The sequence below is a fragment of the Podarcis melisellensis genome (assembly GCF_964234715.1).
Source record: "Podarcis melisellensis genome assembly, chromosome: 9".
Classification (NCBI taxonomy): domain Eukaryota; kingdom Metazoa; phylum Chordata; class Lepidosauria; order Squamata; family Lacertidae; genus Podarcis; species Podarcis melisellensis.
In genome coordinates, this window is record NC_138541.1 from 38455882 (window position 1) to 38476402 (window position 20521).

Consider the following 20521-nt stretch of genomic DNA (forward strand, 5'->3'; position numbering starts at 1 on the left):
AGGTTGCCCTGTGCTGCTCCACAGACCAGCTCCCTTTCCTCATTCTTAGCTCAGTCTGAACACGGCAGTCAGTGTACTATAATTCAAAGCACATGGTGAAGCATCCTCCCACAAGTCACCACTTCTACATTAGAAAGTGAATTTCTTACGGTAGCAGATGTAGCAGCAGAAAGCAAAGGTAATATGCCACCACAAGCCATAATCATATTATCCATCACTTGAGAGATGAGATGAATTGTGTTATGTACAAAGATGACATTATCACTGCTATTGACGAAGTCCATCACAGTCTTGGCAGAGTGGCTGATCAAAATGAAAAACACAGTATAAAAATGCAGGATTCATGCAGTTTCAGTTGCACTTTTATGAAGTATTTATTTGTCATTATTTTTTAGTCATATACCGGCAGAAATCTATCCTATAGCCAGGAACTGCACACCAGGATCCTAAACTGTCAATGCACCTTCTTCTTGACCTGAAAATGCCCTTTCCTTATGCTTCTAATCCTCTCCAGAACACAGACTGGCAACTGTGTCTAAGTGTGTGGTGAATAATTATTTATTATTATGAAGTCTGATTATCTACTGCAGCAAAAGACACTGTATAAATCATCAAAGAAGTTTCCCTTGAGATATAAACTAGATCTGAACTCAAGTCTCTTAAGAGGAAACTAGTATCTTACGAAGAACTCACAAACTTCCCTTTTAAAGCAAAAAACGATTGTAAAGATATAAAACATTTTTTAAAAAAATCCTGTTTCAACAACTTACATTAGCATTAGCATGGCATTGGCCTCTATCATCCCTTCCTCCCAACACCTATATTGTATATTCTAGTACAAAAAAACTACACATTTTATATCTTACCAAACATTGGCTTATATTTAAATAATGGGACAACAGACAAGGTGAGATTAGACAATTATGCTCCCAGAGTCTATAGCACACAATTTCCCCCTTCCCAAATATTATAGATGGCACCATTCTAACAGCACCCTTCATGCAGCATGGGACAGATCCTGGGCTGACTCTGATCTTCCTTGTGGTAACAGCTCAAACCAACATTCAATATTATTTTTAACAGAGCAAGGAAGAAAACAGCAGCAGCTTAAGTGCTACTATGTTTGATAAACTATGGAGGGGGGAGTAGCATTAATCCTCACCCCCCCAAAAAAAAACATGCTCACACCCACATCCTAAGTAAAAGGATTCCTTTCTCCTTGCAAGACAGCTTGTGAAGTTGAAGTTCCTGCATTTACGAAGGTTGCATAGAAGGCAAAATTCAACTAAGCAAAGCACCTGCAGCACTGAGATGGAGTAATCTACACTTCAGAAGACTGTAATATGCACATTTATTTAAATATAATAAATTAAAAGTCAAGTGATCAATCAACTAATATCTGTTCACAGCCCAAATGACTAGGACATGCACATAAATAAGAGTTTACTAATATTCTCTGCAGTTTTATTTTACAGTTTAACCATTCAAAATGTTAAAAAAAAGGAAAAGGACCACTGACAGTTAAGTCCAGTCACAAACAACTCTGGGGTTGCGGCGCTCATCTCACTTTACTGGCCGAGGGAGCCAACGTTTGTCCACAGACAGTTCTTCCGGGTCATGTGGCCAGCATGACTAAGCCGCTTCTGGCGAAACCAGAGCAGTGCACGGAAACACTGTTTACCTTCCCACCAGAGCAGTACCTACCGTATTTTTCGCACCATAGGGTGCACCGGACCATAGGTTTACACCACAGCGCCACCCACAGTCTGCCCTATTTCTATAATTAGCAGAGATCATTATGCTGAGGAATCTAATGCCTAAGATTTCAGAGAAAGCACATTACCTTCTCCACATCTGTACATCTGTTTCTATTGAAAACAGTAGGTCTGTGAGTAAGCGTTGATGCATTTGTGACCATCGGAATTCAGGAATACGAAACATGGTAGACCTAGAGTCCCTTCTCTGTCCATCTGAGGCAGCTCCTATGCCTTGGCCTGCTGCATCTTGCTGTCTTGATGTCTATACAAATAAAATATATGTAAACATTATGTTAAAAGTTCAAATTGAAATATTCCAGAAGACCTCAGACCTAAAAAGTTTGTATAGCTCTAAAATGTAAAATTATGTCTAACTAATTCTACAAAGTGGGAACTACATTCAGTAAGTCAAAAATGGCAACTAGTTTATACCGATTCTACACACTACAGAGCAATTGTACCACCATTTCTGCCAGCCAAGACAAGAATAAGCAGCAGCTGCTACACCTTACCACATAGGGTGAATATATTGCTGCTGACTGTGATCTCCCTCCTTTGAGGAAGTATGGTGTAGGATGATGGTTTTCCATTGGAAGATGTCTCTGCAGGAGGGAAGCACTTAAATCCATCACTATTTAAATATTAAATCAGTAAGCATCACTGACCTGGATGCCAAAAGTATGATGAGAGAGTGATACACATCTTACGCCAATTCTTGTTTAACTGATTAAAAATGATGTTATATAGAGACTCTGACGTGACACTTTGTTCTCAATATTTGTAGCCAATAATCAAATTTATTTTTACAGCTCTATAGGAGTAGACCAACTCTTTTTCCGCTAAGTGTTGGTCATCATTATGAAATACATACCTACTAAGAAGAGAACTGTGGCCTTTTTTTAAAAAAAAAAGTTACGTAAATTGATCAAACACCTTAAAATCCTGCAATATATCTAACATTTTTAGGTGAAGTAACTGAGGTACAGAACCTACCTCAGGGAGGGAATGAAGAGGTTGATTTACTTCCAGGCTGGTGCTGGACTTTAACTCTAATCTTTCAGTATCTGATGCCACACTGGAAACGTCAAGCTTTGCTATTTTCTTGTCTGAAACCACCACCGTTTCTGAAATATGTGGCTGCATATTCTCTACCGTTGTTTTGGTTTGAAGGTTATCAGTATTGTGTTCATCTGCCTTCTCTGTAATATCTGCATTTGGTTGAGCTTTCGTATCACTAATTTCAGAAGCACTGGTCTCTGGCAAAGCATCGGACTCTTGTCCTGTTTCCACAGATGCATCAGCAACTTTGGGTTCTAAAGCAACTGAAACTGGTTCTTCCAATGTAGCAGTATTCTGCTGTATTGCTGGTGCTACCTGGCTTCCAGACAAGGTATTATCTTTACTGAGTTTAGGAGCACATTCCTCTGAGGTAAAAGGTAGGCTGCTCTCCTCTTTTAAATCAACAAAATCTTCTTCCTCTTCCTCCTCCACTTCTGGTGTTAGTTTTTCTAATATTTCTGGGCTTTCAAGTGTGTCTCCATCAACATTTTGTGAAGGGGATTGTGCAATGGCAGCTACTGTCTCTTCCTCGTGATTTGCTTCAGTGGTTTCAGAAGCAGCTTCTGAATCTTGCTTTATTGCTTCAGCCTTTAGGGGAAGTTCCAAGCAAGGTGCTTTACTTAGATCAGGAGTTCTCCAACCATTTTCTCCTTCTGTTTGTTTTTCTTCATTCATTTCCGAGTTAGCTTGTTTTTCAAAATCAGGTGGTCTACCTTCAGCGTTCAGAGTACTGTTTTCTACATTACCATTCCCAACATCATTTGCAGAAGTAGCACCTTCTTTTATTTCCAGATGCTGCTGCCTTCCTGGGACTTCAGCCTCCCTGCTGGTTCCTGAGATACTTCTAATTAGAGTTGATTGACCAGCACCAGAGTCTTCATCTCCTTTTTCTTGATATTCCCTGAACATTTGAGAAAGGCTCTCCTTGTGTATTTCAAAAGTTACCTTTGAAAAGAATGATTTCAATTCTGTAAATGTTTAAAACTTACAACGTATCCTACAAATTCAGCTATAAAGCCCACCCCCCCATGGATAGGTCTACAACTTTGCAGAGTGATCTTAGGTAAAGGTAAAGAGATCCCTGACCATTAGGTCCAGTCGTGGCCGACTCTGGGGTTGCGCGCTCATCTCGCTTTATTGGCCGAGGGAGCCGGCGTACAGCTTCAGGGTCATGTGGCCAGCATGATTAAGCCACTTCTGGCGAACCAGAGCAGCGCACGGAAACGCCATTTACCTTCCCGCCAGAGCGGTACCTATTTATCTACTTGCACTTTGATGTGCTTTCGAACTGCTAGGTTGGCAGGAGCAGGGACTGAGCAATGGGAGCTCACCCCATTGCGGGGATTCGAACCGCCAACCTTCTGATCGGCAAGTCCTAGGCTCTGTGGTTTAACCCACAGCGCCACCCATGTCCCAGAGTGATCTTAAATATATGTAATTATCACCGCATAATGCAAGATAATAGAGTGCTGACCCTTATAGTATTAATACAGATTGTATCATTAAATGTTATTGACTTTTTGATATTTTATTTACAGAGTTTTAATCTAGAACCCATTTAAATATTCAAGACAACCTTTACACATAAACACAGTCATTTAAATTGCATACAGTCGTACCTTGGAAGTTGAACGGAATCCGTTCCAGAAGTCCATTTGACTTCCAAAACGTTCGGAAACCAAAGTGCGGCTTCCGATTAGCTGCAGGAATACTCCCTTCCGGGTTTGCAGCATTCGGGAACCAAAACGTTCGAGTACCAAGGTGTTCCGGATCCAAAGTATGACTGTAGTTACAATCCCATGGAAAGGGAGAACTGGGCTGCCCTGCCATTATATCTCAGCAAGCCCACACTGCCTACACACTAGAGATCACATAAACAACAGGGAAACTGCCAGGTAGTATTCCATACTGTGGAACCCTGTACAATCCCTGTACAATCCGCAGGCTCCTTACTATAGATGGGATCTTAAACAATTGACACTATTTAGGTGGCCAAAGGAAGCCTTGTAAATCAGTCCACTAAAGTTAATAGCCTGCTGGAAGCTGGCACAGAAATGCATTTCTGTGCTGGATACAGAGGAGAGGGCATCCTCTGGCATCCTATTTGGTTTCTTTATAGCAAAGGAGCAAAGAAGAAATGAGTTAGGTACAGAGGATTGTTCCGGCCCACTCACTCACCAACATACAGTTACATGGCAAACCAGGCAAGTGACAACATTAAAGGCGGTTAAGGGACTTTAAATGATAATAACAACAGGCAACTCCCCATTTACGCAGGGGTTACGTTCCGAAGCACCACATGCAGCAGCGGATGTGCGTAAGCCCCCCCCCTTTGCGGTGCCAAAAACGGCACACACGTCAGTGATTGTGCGCAAATGGGAGGTGCCTGTACATCGGGAATTGAACTCACTGAATTTCTCACAACAGAGGTATATACCGTAAGTGGATAACTTATTAAAATAGAAGAATTAGATGCTTCTACTCATAATATACTATAGCACAAAGGTATTTTTCTTAAATTCAACCAAGCACATGTATTTTTTTACGAATTTGTTATTTTTGTGCTATATATAACACTACAGTAACAATTCAGGTGACATGCTGGAGACATGATAATGTCAATGTAGTATGAATAATTTCCCTGAGAAAAATTTGAGTTATTCATATTGCATATTCAATCACCAAGATCAGAGAAAATAGATGGGGTGAAAGTAAAGTAAAATCTCTTAGGTAGATACACACACCCCTGATTGAACATAAGGCAAAGGCTGTTTGTTAAACGAAAGCAAATCAGTATTTTGCCTCTAGTTCCTATCACGCATTCATACTCTTCCATTTAGTTCACTCTATCTTTTCTATGTCAGCAATATATTTTTCATTCATTCCGACAAAGGTGTGATGAGTTGAAAGATTTATAGCTCAGGTTTTTAAGATTCATTTCCCAAAGAGATGCCCTAAGCCCTGCAGAGTTTTTCCATCAGCTAACTTAGTATCTACAGCATTAAATATTCCCTTAGGCAAACTAGTCTCAGAACAGTAAGCTTTGTCAAGGATATTCATGGACACCTTTTCATTCAGTAACACATTACATATTCTTCACTTGGTGCTTATAAGAAAGAGTGTGCCTGCCTAGTGTACAGAATAATAAGAAGTAGCAGGAAAAGTGCCAGAATATTTTCTTTTTTATAAAACCCCAAATTCCATTGCAAAATATATAGCATGTAAGATTCCCCCCTTCAGAATGCACTATACATAACAAAAGGATACAAAAAGAACAATAGTCCATCACTAATTAGATTAAAATCTGGCTTTGAGAGGTGTGTGTGTGTGTGTGCGCGTGCATGTACACACACAGACACAAACATATATATTCATTTTTCAATTAAAAGCTCTCAAGACAGGATGTAGTTTACTAACTCATGATAAATTGGGGGGGGGAGAGACCCAGATATTCTCAGATAGGCTGCCTTATACAAAGTCAGAACATTGGAATGTCTACCCTGACTTGTAGAGGTTCCACAAATCAACTTCTCCGACTTATTTCATTGCTTAGACTGTGAATCATCTTGTTATAATTTTGCCTGTCTATTTGCACACACACAGTTTATAGTTAAAAAGTGACTGTTGTCTATGAGGCTCTTCTAGACATTCTTGGAGCTTCTGTAATGCAATGAACAGCTAAAGGAGAAGACACAAAAGGCTGATAGGATCTCAAGGATCTGCTTGGGAAAGCCTCACTTGCTTGTGATCTTGGGCAAGAATAATAAGGGCTAGGAAATGTGTGGAATGTTGGGCAGGACAGAGCCCCTGGAAGTGATTCTTGAGAGCTCATATTCCCTGCCCTGCCATTTGAGATGCCAGGTATTCTGCCCATGAACCATAGCTTGTTTCTTAGGGTTGATTGGCAGCAGCTCTCTGAGGTTTCAAGCCAGAGCCTTTTCCAGCCATACTTTGAGGTTCTAGGGGAGTGAACGAATGACCATTTGTATGCAGAGCTTATGCTTTACCATTGAGCTATATTAAAATAGGGTTCATAGTATGGTTAGTAAAGAACCTACATCAAGAATGGGGAAATGTGGCCCAGTTCAGATGTTGTTAACTCCCACCATTCCTGACTACTGGCCATGCTGACTGGGGTTCTTGGGAGTTGCAATCCAGTAATATGTAGAGAGTTTACATAAGCCACTGGTGAAGAGCTACTGGAAAGTTGACTTGAGTTGCCAGTAAACCTCCAAGGTCAAGTACCTTTAGTTTTCTCTATGAATTGCCACAGATACAAAATTTCAGAGAGTCACATTTTTCCTGTATTTGCCCTAACAAACTGGTATTGTGGCATAAGCTTTCATGGACCAGCTTTCACCTCAAGTAGGTGCCCCTACTTCAGTAGGCTCTAGTTCACACAAAAAACCCTCTGTCTTAACAAATCTTTAACAAGTCTTTAAACTTGCAGAAACAATCTGAAAGTTGTAATGTTAGCCAAGAGAGTTTCACATTTACCTGTATCTGGCCTTTTTATATCTCCCTCTAGATGTTTGCTACTGTGAAGCTGGTAATTCACAATTAATTACCAAATATTGCTTTAAATTAGCAAGCTAAAAGGCCATTCATTAATCTTCACCATCATTTGATGCCTAATCCATAGCCATTTGCAACATTTGGAAAGCTCCTCTATGCACTACTAGTTAAAGACAGTTGCAAGCTAATAAATACAACATTCCCTTCTGCCATTAATTTTAACTTAATTTGACATTCAACATTCACTAATTGCTAGACATGAAGATTAGAATGCACTGTACAAAAAGGTTATGGTGACATATTCTGTATTAGAACTACAGTGCACATTGATCAAAAAGTAGCTATTTATTAAGATTTCACATTTGTTATTCCCCATATCTTATGCTTATATTGCATATACACAATGAGGTCAAGACTCAAGGAGAAAGGCAGGCTGGTTGTTCAGCCAAGCAACAGAACACCTTTTTTTTGTACATAACAAGGTTTACTGGAAATTAGCTCCTGTGCTGCTAAACTCCATCAATAAGCTATTCATAATTCCAGCAAATGTTGCTATTTTTTATCCTAATGAGAGCTTTATTGACTTGTTTTTCCACCCTCCTAGGAGCAACGCTAACAGTTCAGGCCTGGAAACTCTCTACACCATTCAGAAAACAAATCAACTTTGACTGGAGGCACCAATACCTGCTGATATCAATCCCAGGGAAATGAATCCGTCAAAGAGGAACAGAGGTACTGTACACACAAAAGCCTTTGCACATTCTGGCACCTTCCCCAGCATAACAAATCATTTGGCCCCCATACTGGCAAGCTTCTTACAACACAGATCAAAAGACTGTATTAAGTCCAAGCCATTTAGCTTAACTGTCAAAACACAAATGAAGTTACTTTTTTATATTGCATTAAAATGTTTTAATTGACAAGTTTAGCTATTATGACCCACATCATATTGTGACATATTCAAGGTGTGAATTACCTTGCTGGTGGGTAATATTTTTTTCAAGTGTTATAAAGCAAATCATGGCCCTCAGAAGCAAATGAGCCCATTTGAAGAAGACAGATAATTTCCCCACAGTCCTTCATATTTTCTTTGGTTGCAAGTTGTGTGTACTGGTGCACTGTGACCCTGTCTTATCAACCATTGCCTTGTACTTCAACTTACCTGTATGGGAAAGTCAGAATCCAGTTAAATATTGTTAATCCACCGTGCCAAATGTTCCTAATATGTTCCTATTATTATACTATATTTACTGCTTTGCGTAGGTTACTGTTTAGAAATTAAATCCCATAGTTATAGCACAGTACTATAACTAATTTTTAAAACTATTGTTTGAGGGCACACAGCAGCTTGGTTTCTACATCATAGTAAGCCAAACTCTAGTTTCCTGGAACTCTGCAAACTTGTGGTCTCCCACAGAGAAACTTTGCTCCTGCCCCTACATTTTTTAGTGCCGTGCCATGCTGTACTAAGCCAAGGTTTGATCATTAGGCCTTGCAAAGCCTCACAGGGCATGCAGAGCACCATGAACAGGACTTCATCAGTGCTGGCAATCAGCTGACTTGTTAGTTATTGCAAAATCCAGTGCACAGCACTCTGAAAGATCCTACAATAAGCTGATCATCAGGTCTGGTGAAGTCCCATGCATAGATCATCAGGGACTGCAAAGCCAGGCGCTTGCAAAGCCAGGCTCTGCAAGGTCTGATGATGCACTAATTGTCAGGGCTTGCAAAGACAGGTATGTAGTGCTTTGCGCATGGTGCCTGCAAGCCTTTCAGCCCACCTATGTCTTTATCTGCCCCACACCTGCTTTATATATGATATTAGGTGTAAGACTAGTGAGCAGGACTTGGCTAAAATGGTCTTGTGAGTCAAATGGAAAGGTCCAGTGGCTAGAGGTTCTGCACCACTGATCTACAGGATAAAGATTATATTGAAGCTTGAAAAGAAAGTAGAAAGTAGAAAGCAAGAGAGATGAAAGGAAATGGGTGTTGACTACTTGAAATACACAAGGGTTGTGGTGCTTCAAGTAAGAAATACAAAAGAAAGGTTTTGCAATCCACCTTGAGCACTTCAGTGGGAAAGCAGGGTGGAAATATATCTTTCTATATACATAAAAATATAAGGTTGTCATCACACCACAGCTTGTGTGGCCATCAACAAGCAGTCACACCAACTCCAACATGACAACAGAATGGAAGGTAGGCAGGTGACTAAGCAAGCACTAAGGGTGGCAGGGGGGTCAAGCAAGCTGTTTAACAGAGATGGGGAAATACTTCAGAGAGTCATTTTGCCAAATAGCTCTCTATCTCCCCACTCTTTTAAAAGGAGTTGGGGATTGGAAAGAGCTATGAGGGGACAGCGGTGAAGGGAGTAGGACAGGAGGTTTGGGTGACTTATGGGATAACAAGTGAGGGGATGGGTCAGGGGTAAAGGAAGGAGGGGCTGGGCAGGTGTGGGGAAGCAGGGTTTTTTAACAGGTTGATGAGTGGCTTAAATAAATGGGGAAGAAATAGCCATCATGTGAGACCATTAAGAAAACCAGATTCTGGTTGAGACTGGTCTGTCCTATTATCCAGGAACAAATCTGGCTTTTAGCCCTTGAAGAGGAATGCTCAGAACAAGCAGAAAGCTTGTTGTCATATGTCGCCATCTAGTCCTGTATTTTCTACTCTGATTGGCAACAGCCACCAAGATTTCAGGTAGACATGTTTCATTTCACCTGCTACCTAGCAAGATTGAACCTGGGACCTGGCAACAAAGCATGTGCTCTACCCTATAGATTATGATCGTCTTTTGAAATTTTACATTCCTCTCTCCTTTCCTCCCAATCCTGAATCCAATTCCTCTGCTTTGTTTTTTTGGTGCAAGCTGAGCAGCAGAAACATAGTGCCATCTTCCTTCAACACTGTGGCTCGGTTCAGAAGACAGCAATTAATTGCCTTCTGGAGTATCACTCGGGGTGGGGAATAGGTATGAGGCCCCATCACAACACTGTTGAACTTGAGCACAATTTCCTTTCCCCATAGTAGTGAAGGGCAGTTATAGACAATTATAAAGGGACACAATAAAGAGGAAATCTAAATATGTTGCCAGACCCTGGCGATACCTGTCATTAGGAATTAAGCCTGCTCCTATTGGCAGAGGGCAAATCCTGGATTCGATTGCAAGCCAACTTGTGAAAAAATCCTAGAATAGCAGCACATAATGTTGTGAAGCAGATACATTTTCTACTAAATGTGTGGGCAAGGCCAATGTTCCTCAGTGCTCTTGATCCTATTCATCCAATATACCGTAATTTCATTTCACCATGAGAAAGAGTTAAATCTGGGTATAGAGGTTGTGTGTACTATTTATCCTTTAACAGATAAATTCATATGAGAAGATTTGTCTCAAACTTTTTGTTCATGTTCAATCAACTTAGAATTGCATCCAACAAAATCTTCGCGCTCATAGATCAACTTCTACAAGCACAATGGAATTTTTGCTCCCACCACCTGCACCAGTCCAAAATCTGCTCTGCAGGAGTAGGGGAATCTCATAGTGGATTTGAGGAGGGCATGGATAAAGAGAGGGAGGGGACATTCTGCTGTGCTTGCATGTGCAAGGATGCAACCTGATGTAAAGAAGCTTCCATATCAAGTGGTTCCTTACACTGACAGTTTTCTTTAAGATCTCGCATGCTCATATTTCCGGGCTGATTTGGGCTATGGTTCTTTGTTTGAGTTAATGAATTATTTTGTTTCCCCTTATTTCAGCTCACTCATTTATCAGGCAGGGTCCAGACTTCTGCTCAGCTCATGCTGGAAGAAAGAGGGGCAGGCTCCTATGCCTTCTCAAAACTGCCAGCTGTGGAACTGCAATTCCACAGGTGTGTCTGGCACCTTCTTTGTATAGCTTTCATCATACACTGGAAAGGCTATTCTTCTGATAGAAATTGTTTTTAAAGGATTTTAATACAGCACAATCACATCTTACAGACATTTAACCTGCACAGTTTCCGTCATACATGGTTCAAGGCAGGCTGGCTGAAACTACACAAGTTAACCCCCTTGGGTATACACAATTTTCATGTATACGTGGAACCCTTGGAATTGAAACCCAATGTAAGATGTGATCGTACTGTACTGATATTTTATGTAGTTGTAACACACCCTTACTCTAAAAAGTGAGCATGGACCTATGTGAATAAACAAAAGATGAAACCAAGAACAAACTCGTGATTTGTCTGGTGTGAGAGAAACCACAAGCCTGGACTTGGAAGTAATGGAATGTCAAATCATTGCTTAACCTCAGGTGGCACGATAACCAGAGGACCAGGAGAAGAATGCTTCAGGAGAAGTATGCAAATAAAAACATCCTGAAGATCCCAGGCCACAGAGAGGTTAGGCTGGCCTCAACTAGAGCCAGGGCTTTCTCGGCCGTGGCTCCGATCTGGTGGAACGCTCTGTCACAAGAGACTAGGGCCCTGCGGGACCTGATATCTTTCCGCAGGGCCTGCAAGACAGAGCTGTTCCACCAGGCCTTTGGTCAGGACGCAGCCTGACCCCCTCCTCTGGCAATCTGCACAGAATTTTGCTTGATGGTTGCCATCAATTTGATTTTAATTTGATTTTAATTAATTTTATAATGAATGTTTTTAGAATGTTGGATTATTTTGATTGTTGTTAGCCACCCTGAGCCCAGCTTCGGCTGGGGAGGGCGGGATATAAATAATTTTTATTATTATTATTATAATCTGGATACTTTCCAGTTTGTGATAAGCCATGGTTTGCCTCACTATTATGATTGAACTGGTCCATTCACGCAGATCAACATTAGGGTAACACAGAACTGTGTCATGTTACAGTATATGTGTCCTATGTGCATTGACAATACAGTAGGCAGTTGGAATAAAGAGATACTGGAGCTGTTTAGAACTGCAGTGTTGTCCCCAATCTTCTATTATGTTTTTCTAATGTCTTAAATTTTGTCTCAAAGTTTAACCCAGGAGTAGCTTTCAAGGATGTAAGTTCTGTTCTTATCATTTTAAAAACTGAAGACACATAGGAAGATTAGTCCTGATACCTCTATCCCTCTAGTTATACCATCAGGAGGGTGGAAATCCCAGTCCCCAGAAACATTGTGACCTTTGTGGTAAATCCAGGGATAAAGCTGCCCACTGCGTGATATAGCCACCTCTTTTCGCACTTTAAACTCTGCAATAATTCCCCATAAATCAAGTTTAGCTAACGAATCATTTTTGCTCACCTTCTCTTTTGAATTTTGTCTGCATCTGCAAGACTGGGCAAGTCAAGCAAGCTACTATACAATTCAGCCTAATTTAATGGACGTCAGTTCTACAAAGTGATACTAACTGGCATATTACTGAACATTGTGCCTATTCATAGTATTAAAAAGTGAAACCCAAATTATTTTATATTTTAATTTATGGCAATTTAAATCCCTGCTGTTTCAGAGGAGGATAATTTCCAAGAAATCTGTACATATAGGGAAAAAAGTTAAATACCACACAAGCAGATTAAACTATCATGAAGCAGTGTTTTAAATATACTCTGGTACATTATTCAAATTGCTATACAGCTGAAGTCTACAAATATGACCCATTAGACACTTCATATGACCAACCATAATGAAGTAATTTTTAAAAAAATATATCAAAAATTTAAAAACCCTCAATTTTAAAAAAACAACAACATTTCCAATATATATATATTAACTTGGTTGCTTCATAAAAGCATAGATTATAGCATTATAATTATATTATAAATATCACAACATAAATACACTGAAGTTGCCATTTTTACTTTTTGTTTTTAAACAGTAATACGCCCATCCTTTATTTTTAACCACCCACTAAAGGCTCCCCAAAATACATATTTTTTATGAATATGGCAACTGCTCATTGTAAAATCAAGTAGAGAATTTAACACAGTTAACACAGCTACTGAAAAACTCAGGTTAAACCAAATTCTCTCTTATAATAATAGTATCAAAGATGCAAGGGGGAAAGAAGCAGTTTAAAATAAAATGAAATAAAAGGCTTCACAAAGGACTTTAGCTTTAAGAGGATTATGCGCACCTTTAAATCCTGAGAGCAAAAGAAAGCAATGTAGTGCAATTATGCCACAAAAGCCATCGCTGCTTATAAAGCGTAGTGTAGCTGTTGGAGAAGAGGGCTACAGTGACAAACAGCTTCCCTGCTACAAAGGTGGCAGGAAATCTATCAAACTGGACAATAAAATTGCAATTGAGTTTCTTTGGCTTTTTATAGCAGCCGCATGTGTCTTGATGTGTAGCTCTGCAAAGCCTAACCAATTCTGCAACACTCGTTTCTTTTACACGCTAGTACTTTTATCAGGAAGCAGTGTTGTAAATTAGCGGTAGATGCGAAAATGAAATAAGGAACATTAATCGCATTCATTAGCACTTTGCATCAAGATGTATTAAACAAAAAGAAAGCTACTCCTGCAACTAAATATAAGAAAACATTGTCTCAATACAAGTACTTTGAAATGCTTTAATAAAAAAAAACAAAAATTGCACATCGGTTGTTCACATAGCTTATATCCTTGCGGATCTATCTGAATCCAATAAAAACCATCTGTAACCAATTTTAAATATTTTTAGGAAGGGAAAAAATATCAATTTTCAAGACCCTTTGTCCTCAGAATATCAATAGAGACATTTAATTGAAAATCTTAATGCATCCAGGGAATACCTTGCAAGGATGAACTTGAGATCTGGGTGAATTAACTATCTCAATTCAGCAATCTTGTACACCCTATTTGTGTACTCATCACTCTTTAAGCCCAGTACCAGGTTCCATCTGGCTGATGGGTTCAAATACCTTCCAAACAACATATGCATGCACTAGCCCTTGAAACGCTAAGACAGAAAGGGGAAGCGGCAATTTAACTCAAGGCAGAGCAATGGAGTGCAAGAAAGGCAACAGTCAGTTAGGAAAATACAATTCAACTGAGTAGGATGCGAAGAAAAGACAATGTGGCATAAACATGCTCTGCTCCTATTTCACTTTTCTAGTGGGACAGAAAGTCATTCTTTTTACGATACGATAATCTTTATAGTCATTGTCCCATACAGAACAACGAAATTGAAAAAAATCTACATCAGACATTCAAAAACCAACAAGCCTGCTATCCCAACTATCACAGCTTGGTTAGCCCCTAAAAACTCTGATACCCCATGTTTTAAAAAAAACACCAACAACCTAGAATTGTTAATAGCCTCAAATTTAGAAGTTTCCAGCAGAATTGAGGAAGGGCTCATACATTGATGAAAAGACTAAAAGTAGAGCCAGGGGACACTGAAGCGCAAACTACATGTGATGACAGCAAAACATTTTTTGGGCAGGCACAGATTTTAACCATCACATATATACAGAATGACGGGAACCAAAAATTTAAAAAAGTGAAAGAGCCATGTGGTTGAGGAGAGCTGAACTCTCTTCCTGTTCCTATGGCTTCACTTTCCTGCTGCTCTCCTCCCTCTACAAAAGGTGAAGCACTTTTCTTCTCATTTGGCTCACTTCCAGTGTCAGTGCCTCGGAGGGAGGGGTGGTGGAGGAGAGGGGAGGGGGAAAGAATTTTGGATACCGACTGCTGGGGAAAGAGCTGTGGAGGGTGGTTGGTCTTTCCTCACCTGCTCTTAAATTGGTTCGCCTTCTCCCTCTTTATTGGAGCAGGGCCAGCTTTAAGCAAATATACCTGAAACTGTCATGTGTTGTTCAAGCTTCCAAGAAACAAGGGTAGGGGGGAAAGCCACAAAAAGATGGAGGAAGGCAGTCATGAAAGAGCTAGTAAGGAAAGAGATGGGGAGCAAAAGAAGAAGAAGAAATATGGGGAGCTGGTCATGAAACCAAAACAATTTTTTAGTAAGTAGAAAGCTTAGAATTATATGAACTGGAAGTATGGAAAAATAACAGCGACAAATTGTAATCATCTACTGAAGCTTTTGAGAGCATGAAATACTATTTTTAGGGATAAATGCATGTTATGAAAATATTTTGATTACACCCAATCTGCAAAGATATGTTTTGCTTTCTGAAAGGCATTACTAGGTCTAGAAAATATGTATTATTCAAACCTGCAGGTTTTGCCCTGTTAAAGACCCACTTCCATTAATATAGCTGAAAAGACCATTTAAATTTTTACCAACCCATATTTAAGCTATATACTCATACATCCCTCTCGCGTAAGGAAAGCTCTGTTTTATAGTCAATCTATTAACTGTTATTACAGTTTCTGTAATTCAGAGATTTCAATGTTTGAATTCAAGCCTGAATTCCAGTTAAAAATAGCACATATGCTACAAATGCTAGTGTTGTACTTTGAAAAGAGAAAAGACTTGATTATCAACTAGCAGTATCAATGTTATTTCGTTATTTTCAATTAAAGCAGTTCTCTCACTACTTAAAAAAAAGTAATCATGACCTTTGAAAAATAAATCTGTTATTTTACTTATGCTGTCTTCAACTGCACCACACCTATGAATATAGCTGAAATAACCATTTTTATACCTGGACTGTGGGTCTATATACCAGACATCCTTAAAAGCATGCATTGGTGTCTGAGGAGAAAAACGTACCTTTTTTTTCTTAAGTTGCGCAAGTCCCCATTTGGAAGCTCACCCAAAACAGTATTAAAAATGTTTGGGGGTACCAAAAGGAAGGCACGGCAAAGGAGATACTGCAATAGCTATAACAACTTCATTCTAAGATCTTCATTTCAATTGAAGGAAAGTTACCACCGTTTTAAAAAGAAAAGAAAAAAAACCTCGTTCCATTACAATATTGCTATAGCTGCAAAAAATTATCCTCATACTAGGAAACTTGATTTGTTCCTTTATTCACAAAGCAACTTTTTCCCTAGCTCCCTTTCCTCTCTTTGTTTGTCTGGAAAGCAGATTTTGTTCCTGTTTCTTCTTTAGACTTTAGCGATTTGTTTCACAACCACTTGGTGTTAGAAAAGGCCATCTTTTAGTCTTAGAAACAGAGAAGGTGCGCCACCTTGTGTTTCAAACTCAAGCAATTCCACCGCACATACATTCCACAATAAAGCCTCATAAAACACATAGTTCTTTGAAATGTCAGATTAAGCATCCTAGTACCAAGCTGTCACATTACAGTTGGCAAGGAGCGTGCTTAAACTTATTATTTTAATAGTCTGACAAATTTAATTATTCTGTGTTATGAAAATGTAGCTCTTCCCTTATTCTACCTGTTCAGATACTGTGCTTCAGCCCTTTTTCTGGGCTCACCATGATCTGAGACTTCCTGGGGGAAAATACATAATTAATAATAAATTTTCTTTGTATAACGTACCTTTGAGTGTGTGATTGCTAGCGTATCTACCCAAACACGCCAGCCACCCCATTCGTATTTGACTGCATGGTAAAGTAAAATCCGAAAAATGGCATACACCATTTCAGTTATCTTCTGTTCATCAGTATTTTTGGGATTGAAATAGCAAAGTGAAAGCATCCATTCCTGCCACACAGAGCACTGCAGTAAACTCCTGCAAAATTGTTGACATTGATAAATCGTAAGTTAGAAACATGCAAACATACTAGAACTCAAGATAGCTTAGGTTTTAAAGGCAAACAATAAATAAACCAGCATGGATTGAGCATAATTGGTAATTATCTATACTACCAAATTTATCTATATTTTAAAAGTGAGTTCAGGATTATTTGAAACCAATTCAAAAATTAGTTTACTGTTATTCAAACTGAAGAGAGTTTTATGAGGCGTGTTGTGTATACACAAGCATCTACTTACCTCCTATTATCTCTGCTGCTATTAAAAAGCTTTATCATATCTGAGAGGAAGACTCTATGGACTTCCAGAGTTTCTGGACTCTGTGGAGAGTTACGCAGCAAGGTTGCAATAACCTTTAGAACCTCTGTAAAAAAACATTAAAAAAAATAAGAATCAAATAATCTGAAAACTAGATGCATCCTTTTTCATTCTAGTTTCTTCAAGTTACACAATGGCAATGAAGTTATGTACAGTACTGGCAAACTAAGAAGAAACTGCTAGATCTATTTGTGGGAAAGAAATAGAAGGCTGGAAGATGGGAGAAACTGTGTTGAATATTTGGTCAAGAAGATCCAGATGTTCTCCATGTGCAAGTTTTGTGGAAAATCAAAACAAAACTGGTTCCTAGTATCACACACCTTGCAGTGTCAATTTAAAGATGAGAACAAACTGCAGCATCCATACTCAGAAACAGTAAGTTTCTGATGATTGGATGCTGAACTCACACCACAAGGAAGAGAACTCAGTTGTTTCCTGTCCTGTCTGAGTTTACATACACACCTGGCGAACCCCTGTTATTAAATAGGACAAGCTGGGCAGTGATGTGATCCTTTCAAAATAATTCTACTGGGTCTGACTCAAGAAGCCCTTCTAGCAGAAAGCAGCACGGGGGGGGGGGTTTCTCCCCTTCTCTCCACTGTGCTTCCACAAAATTACCTCAGAGGGGTCAGAAGAACACCCAGAACAGTGCGTGGCAGGAGGAGGGGGCAATCGTTCCTCCTGGCAGGCTGATGTGCTTCTGCTAATGAAAGGGTTGCCATTGTGCTACATGGAATTCCTCTCTATGTTTCCAAGTATACTTTTCTGCCACACAATGGCACTAATTCAGAGACATGGAAGTGGGACTTTTATAGTTAGTGGTCTGGTCCGGTCCTGTTAGAAATTTCTGGGGAAATGATTCAAGAAACTTAATAATCAACAGTGCTTTGCCAAGAGATCCATTAGTGCTTCTACTTGAATTGCTGGGAAAGGTAGAGTTGGGAAAAGTTTTAAAACCTTTATTTATCATTAACATGTAAAATGCAGGGGGTTGGATGGTTATAAAACTTGAAAAATAGTTTATGGACAGTAAAATATTAATTGGACTTCCTTAAATTTATTCGCTTCTCCTCCTGCACATATGTTTATATGATTGCCTAGTTTTAGTTCCTTTGTTTTCTTCTCCCTAAAATTATTATTTTTTAAATAACAGGACTTAGGAAAGCTAAGAACATTTTTTTCTGTCACCATTCCAAGTTAGTTGCATTTATACAAGTAATCTCCCAAAAACCACAAAGGATCTGGTCCAATTATTTGCAGAGGTATATTCCTTTGGTAGAAATGCTATCCCAAGCTTAAGCCTTTTTTTAACATTTTGAACTAGTAAGAATAATCATAGTGTGTGTCACTTAACTATTTGCCCTATATCAGAAATACCATTTTGAAAATGAGATGCTACTCTGCTACTGAATGTTTAGTCTGTACACAGCCAACTATGCAAAAGGTGCTGTCACATGCAGAGACGTTTGTCACTTTGAATGTAGACTTTTCTGCACGGACAGAGCGGACTTGCAGCTAGATTCAGTCCCAGCAACCAAGACACTGATATTCTTATCTAGCAATGGTCAGCAGGGCAACCTAGGCAGGTTGGGAGCTGTGCCCCTAGCTTCCCGACACGGAGAGTGTCTGACACTAACCAAGAGGGGAAGGAGTGGGGAGTTCAGTGTAGGAACGTGCTAAGAGTGTTGGACTGGCTTCACTGCCCCATTTGGAAGTCAGACATCCAACAATACAATGTTGTTGTTGTTGTTTAGTCGTGTCCGACTCTTCGTGACCCTATGGACCAGAGCACGCCTGCAATGTTAATTTAGCCCCCTGCAATGTTAATTTAATTAATACATAGTATTAATTAGAGGACTCTTGGGAATCCCTTCCAACTCTGCAATTCTATAATTCTATTAAATAATACTAATAATAATGTTTTTGTTTAGAAAAAAAATCAGCCAAAAAAGTACAGCAACTTAATATTATAAGCCTGTTGCTACAGATTAGCAAGAATTGAGGGTGGTATTCAGCTAAGTTTTACTCACAGCACAGCCACTGAAATTAATGGACCTAACTTAGGGGCAGATTCAACTTAGTAGTCCCACTAGCAGAAGCCCCTGCCCACATCACACACACCTCAACTCCGAAATAGCTAGGGAGTATGTGAGAACCTTCAGAGCAGTGCATGGGCTGAGCATCGTTCTATCAGGCAAACTGACCTATGCTGAGTAAGGATTAATTGAATGACTCCAACTCCCATCAGTTTCCGCCAGCAAGGCTAAGAGCCAGGAACACTGGGTGGTGTAGATGCACATAGGGAAGAGCACAACTTCCCATCCGTGCAATAAAAGTAATTTAGGAATGTTTCTGCCATAGCTTGCACTACACAGTGATGTCATACCAAACTGGATAATCAGATTTGTGGTAGAATCTGAATGGCTGCTAAAATGAAAACTTCCTAGCGCTGCTGAACTTTGAAAAAAACTTATCATGCCACACAGCCAACAATCCCCAAACGGTGAGCATTAGATTTCTAATTCTACCCAAACAAATAATTTAAAGAGAGACACAAGTTCCTAGACTAATCCCTAACCCCAATTTGTGTAATTGGTGACTTCAAAGCTACTTTAGAACTGCTTTGGAGCTACTTAAAAGAACATAATGCTTACGAGGGTTTTGTATTTTCACTGTTGAATCTGGGTCAGGATGCTGCTTATGTATCACTTGAGTACAAATCTGCTCAATAAGTATCTAGGGGAAAAGAAGGCATTATTATTAGGGCAAAATTCTAATATTTAAAAAAATGTTACTCTGATGGGTGCATCCTTTAGGTAATGATCCCTCAAAGAGTTATTTCCATTCATAAAATGTTTCAAACCGCTGAATATCTCTAGCAGGACTAAACATAGAAAAGAGTGGATTGAACTGAAAAGAAATGTTGCTTTTAGATGTATAGCAAGCACTAAAAAACATTAGTTACTTTAGAAAATGAGTGTCTAAATAACTGAAGAAGTATGCCCACATCAGGTAACTGTTAATATATATTAGTTTTCAATTACAATCCAATAATAGCCTCATTATAACAATACCAATCATTCAAATACCGAATTATATAATTTTGGTGTGCCCGCCCATGTGCTAGAATTGATGTTTTGATGATTTTCTTTATTTCTGCATTCCAAAATCTTATTAATTTCAATTACATTCCAGTCATAATAATAATCCCTTATACAACAACTGCAATATTAATAACTTCTATCTGTGTTGACACATTAAATTATTTATAAAACTATAAGCGAGGCATTCAAACTATATCCTTATTCTTCCTGT

At 39.3% G+C, this 20521-nt stretch overlaps 1 protein-coding gene across 1 annotated transcript in view; it reads right to left on the reverse strand.

Moving 5' to 3' along the window:
* LRBA (LPS responsive beige-like anchor protein) overlaps positions 1 to 20521 on the reverse strand; it is a 363867-nt gene that overhangs the window by 282448 nt on the left and 60898 nt on the right. Inside the window, 6 exon segments of the mRNA XM_081926283.1 lie at positions 150 to 303; positions 1844 to 2019; positions 2751 to 3761; positions 16673 to 16865; positions 17129 to 17252; positions 19861 to 19942. Of these exon segments, the coding sequence (XP_081782409.1) occupies positions 150 to 303; positions 1844 to 2019; positions 2751 to 3761; positions 16673 to 16865; positions 17129 to 17252; positions 19861 to 19942 (1740 nt within the window).